Source organism: Silene latifolia, chromosome X, assembly GCF_048544455.1.
Source record: "Silene latifolia isolate original U9 population chromosome X, ASM4854445v1, whole genome shotgun sequence".
Taxonomy (NCBI): Eukaryota; Viridiplantae; Streptophyta; class Magnoliopsida; order Caryophyllales; family Caryophyllaceae; genus Silene; species Silene latifolia.
The window spans coordinates 252,149,139-252,153,561 of NC_133537.1; the positions used below are offsets into that span (position 1 = coordinate 252,149,139).

A 4,423-nucleotide genomic window follows, 5' to 3' on the forward strand; every position below is an offset into this window, starting at 1 on the left:
GATATAATTTTCTCAACAAAACTATCGGGCTGTTTACTTTGAGTACTAAACAATGAGGTGGAAGCCCACTCGGGTGCAAAGTATTTAAAAATTCGATAGGGTATTGCTCAGTAGTTAGTCTACAGCTTCATTAAAGCTTCTGTACTCGTATGAAATGTCAGTCTAACGTGAAACTAAGATCGAATTAATAAGCTCGGTGTCGTCGTTCTTTGGCGTTAGTATTGCTCTCTTTGTCATAGAACTTGTATCAGTACCAAAAAGGCTAACATCTGGATAAACAGAGTCAATTAAAATATCCAACAATTGGTTTTCACGAGTTTTCGCAATGACGATTGATGAAAACGGGATCATGAATAGCACAAGACAGTATCACTGAAAACGGGATCATGAATAGCACGCATATTTGTCGTTAAATGTATCTTTTCAAGTTTTGTCCAGAGTGGCGACATCACGAAACTCGCATTTACAGCTTCACACAATGTACTCTTAGGTATCACATGTAAAACTTGTCGAAAATCACCCCCAAAGACAACAACTTTTCCACTGAATATTGAATTGTTTGAGCAGATGTCTCTCAGAATTCTTTCAAAATGTTCGATAGATTGGCGTTTAGCCATTGATGCCTCATCCCATATTATTAGACGACAAACACGTATCAACTCTCCAAGTCCACTTTGCTTAGATATCTGGGAACTCTGATTTTCTTCCATATCTAAAGGAATTTTGAAGTGCGAATTAGCTATCTTCCCACCCGCAATATTAGAAGCAGCAATTCCAGAACTGGCAACAACAAGCGCAATAACACCCTTCGCTCGCAGATTTGCAAGTATAGTCGAGTAAAGAAAAGTTTTTCCTGTTCCTCCTGGGCCACCGAGAAAGAATGATCCATATTTTCTCTGCATGACTCGATTGTAAATAGTATCATACGCCCTTTTTTGTTCAATGTTGAGCAAGTTAACTCCATTAAGATCCTCAACTGTAATAGGAATATTTAGCTCCTCCTCAATTTCTTTAGCGAAGCATTGATCAACGTCGTTGTTTTCTATCACAAGATCACCTAAATCAAAGTTTGTGATACTTTTCCCCATAGATTCGATAATACAAGCAACGCTTTTCAGAGTCATCTGTTGGACACGACGGGATTATGAAGGAAAAGTGAAAGCAAAATCTTAAGATAGCTCGGTAAAATAGGTATCCCATAATTATTTTGGATTTCTAGGCTGACAATATATCAGAAGAGTGGCAAAGAGACGACGTAAAGCAAAAGGCAACTGAAAATGACATGCTTCCCGTAAGCAATGGTCAGCCAAATTATCGGACTCCAGAAGGCCTCTATGATACGCTGATTAACGAAAGGACGAAGAAAGAATGCCATTAACCATTAGTAAGTCTTTAAATGAGTTTGGTCCACGAACATTTGCAAGAGGAAGACGTAGATAGTACCGTTCGCCTTCAGACGGATTCGCATACACCAATCGGCCAATGGCAAATCCTTTCTGCCGTAGATGCCAAAATTTTTTTAGTTTTGTTGTCATTCCGAAATTGTTGATATAGTAGTGTACGCGCAAAAGAGTCTTCCATATTTTTCTCAAGAAAAGCCGTTAGCATGGTCCTACCATGAGAATCATCTTCAATAACATCTGAAGTTGTTCAAAACAATGAAATGTAACAGTTTGCATATTTTGAAGATGAAACTGTAGTACAACAATGTTGGCATGTATCTCATTTAAACGGAAACTAAAAATTCGCCATGCGGCTTCAGGTGGAGAAACCCAGCATGCATTTTGATATGCTGCGACTTTGTTTACAACTTGAAGATTATGTTCATCAGTAACAGCTAAAGAAACCCGATCATGGCCTTTGTAAACGTATTTGTATAAATACTTTACAGCCTTCACAGTGGAGCAAATTTCAACCTTGATGTGACAAACATACTTTGATAACAAAAATGGATTATAAGGAATAACCCATTCGTTGTCAAGAGATGCTCCACGGACCGCAGCAACTCTACCGTCAACACAACGATGATAGATTGGATAAGAATTGCAGCCATACGTTGTCATTTCAGAAAAATCGCGAGGATAATGGTTTTTGCATATGGAATTTCTTATACAGGGATTATTAGGAAAATCACGACCACATGGTCCGTGCATCATATTCTTTACAACTGCAGCGTGAAGATGACTATTCTCGGAAGCATCAGGAATCTCAGCGTAGACATAGTCGTCATATTGTTCCAGAGTTCTAATTCTACTATCTGAATTCAATATTATAAGAAAATGAGCGTGGGGTAAACCACGTTTATGAAATTCTACAACATATATATAACCCGCAACTTCACCAAATAATTTTTTCTCAACGATTTCTTTCTTCACTTCCATCAATTTTGCCCTAAAAATCCGAGCAGTTAAATATGGCCTATTTTGAGCTTCTTCAAACGGAAGTAATTCTCGTTCAATTTCAGGCCAATAGGATTACACGTAATGGTCAAGAAAATATCGGGTTTTCCATTGCGCTGAACTAAACCCATTGAATTAAGATATCGACAACGCAGATCACGATCGCAACCTATAAAACCAGCTGGCAAAATGTAATAATGACCAATATTGGACACATTTGTTTCGTCAGCATTATAACTGTCTATAATGCCCTGATAAAGTTCAGCTCTAATTGTCTTCTGATTGCATTTAATAAAATCGAGACGCGTAGTCTCGATTTTAATATACATGTCAACAATAAATTGTTGAAGAAGTCTGCCACATCGCAGTAGAATAGAATTGTCGCAGATGCGTATTTGAAGGCGATAACAATAATATTCCCGACAAGAGACCTTTTTTCGGTGTCAGATGTATGCGCGACTGTAACAAATAGGAAATTAAAGTATGCGCTATTATTATGATGAAATGTGCAAGTTTATAATAGAGGTATACGCATTGCGAAAACTAAACTGGCCTTGATCTTCAGTCTCCATTATAGAGTCAACAGATTGAACGAGAACTTCATTTATAGGAAAAGTAGGACAGTCACGCCGATGGTGCCTCCTGTATCCACGCCTATATATTGCGCGATACCAGCCCGTTTCTCCGAAGGGAAATAAAAGGGGATACTGTAGAGGATCATAACAACTATAGTAATGTAATATCCGATGTGGCTGGCCCGAGCACGCATATACAAGTATATCATGCCTTAGTGGTTGCGGTGTAGTATCATCTTCAACCCAAATGGTTGCAATATGTGACGTTGTTGGTGCACTTTGTGTACGCTGATCATGCATTGGATCGGCACGTATAAAAATACGTGTCGCCTCTGATACCTCAAGGGTACGTAAAGAGCGGAAGAATTTTGCATATGGATTGGAATCCATAATTTTCATTAGTATATCAATGACCCTTTTTCGAAAATCAGGAGAAATTTGTAAGCGATGCATCATTTCATGATTAGTGTCGTAAAAATACAACTGGATATACCACGGACGTTCTTCAGTTGGTAAGATGTCATTGATGAAATGATATACCTGACCTTGAACTCTAAAAGTGTAAATTCCACGGTTTCTATGGGCAAACTCGTGGTCTTTCTTAACACCTAGAGAGGTAAACGCAAATGAGCTATTATAAAACATTATATTATTTCCAAAATTTTTAGATGTGTCATTTTCGGATAAGAAAAGGTATCGTAACGCCTCTGGAACTGAGTTGCTTGGAAGATGTATTTCACCCTGATTGCAACAGAAGAGCGGTGATTCATTTCCAAAAAGCTTTGCACCACAACATTAACAAGTAGACGGCAAAGGAAGGATATATGGTTTACTGAGCGGTTTCTTCTTTCCTTTAATATGAGATAGGTTGAAAGTTAAAATTAGTTAGAGTAAGGATCGACTATAAGTTAGGTAATTTAAATTTTGTAGCAGCGCAGTTGTGTTACCCGTAGTAGAAGAATAAGTATTTCTTCTATGCATGCTAGAAGTCTCATATATATGTGCGCGAAGAAGACGCCATGTATTCAAAACTCAAAAGTGCTCGCCCTTATGAATGTAAAATACATGAATTTAATAAATTGTACTAATATAATAAATCCTTATAAAGAAACAAGGAACGAAAAAAAAAATATCATTGCAAACACAGACACAGATACAAACAAGAGAAAGAGAATGCCATAAAGCTATAAGTTTACGATTAATGAAAAACATAAGGGTTGAATATAGTTTTTTCGAACATAAAATTTAATTAGAAGTATGCAATAGCTCCTTTTTCGCCAAATAATTATAGATGATTTCCTTTTCCAATCAAAAAAATTCTTAAAAAAGGTTTGTACTTTGGATATAAAGTAACACAAAAACGACTCAAGCTATCCACAAAAAAAGAGAGATTTATAAATTACTTACTATGGAAAATTTAAATTTTGGTCTACAAATTGTACTATTAAT

At 36.9% G+C, this 4,423-nt stretch overlaps 3 protein-coding genes across 3 annotated transcripts; all 3 read right to left on the minus strand.

The window, feature by feature from the left end:
- Positions 1–347: 347 nt before the first annotated feature.
- Positions 348–1,088, minus strand: LOC141619935 (uncharacterized). Its single transcript, XM_074436939.1, has one exon. It carries the CDS (start codon positions 1,086–1,088, stop codon positions 348–350), a length of 741 nt encoding a protein of 246 aa, XP_074293040.1.
- Positions 1,089–1,601: 513 nt separating this feature from the next.
- On the minus strand, positions 1,602–2,381 carry LOC141619936 (uncharacterized). The gene has a single exon (XM_074436940.1). It carries the CDS (start codon positions 2,379–2,381, stop codon positions 1,602–1,604), a length of 780 nt encoding a protein of 259 aa, XP_074293041.1.
- A 26-nt stretch (positions 2,382–2,407) lies between these two features.
- LOC141619937 (uncharacterized) lies at positions 2,408–3,619 on the minus strand. Its single transcript, XM_074436941.1, has 2 exons — positions 2,931–3,619; positions 2,408–2,753 (listed from the first exon to the last, which is right to left on the minus strand). The coding sequence occupies exons 1-2, from the start codon at positions 3,617–3,619 to the stop codon at positions 2,408–2,410; spliced, it is 1,035 nt and encodes a 344-aa protein (XP_074293042.1).
- Between the last annotated feature and the right edge of the window lie 804 nt (positions 3,620–4,423).

Coding starts and splice junctions, on each gene's coding strand:
- LOC141619935 (XM_074436939.1), bottom strand. CDS start 1,088: ATGGGGAAAAGTATCACAAACTTTGATTTAGGTGATCTTGTGATAGAA.
- LOC141619937 (XM_074436941.1), bottom strand. CDS start 3,619: ATGTTTTATAATAGCTCATTTGCGTTTACCTCTCTAGGTGTTAAGAAA. Junction 2,754..2,930: donor CAGTTTAGTTTTCGCAATGC/GTATACCTCTAT, acceptor GCGATGTGGCAG/ACTTCTTCAACAATTTATTG.
- LOC141619936 (XM_074436940.1), bottom strand. CDS start 2,381: ATGGAAGTGAAGAAAGAAATCGTTGAGAAAAAATTATTTGGTGAAGTT.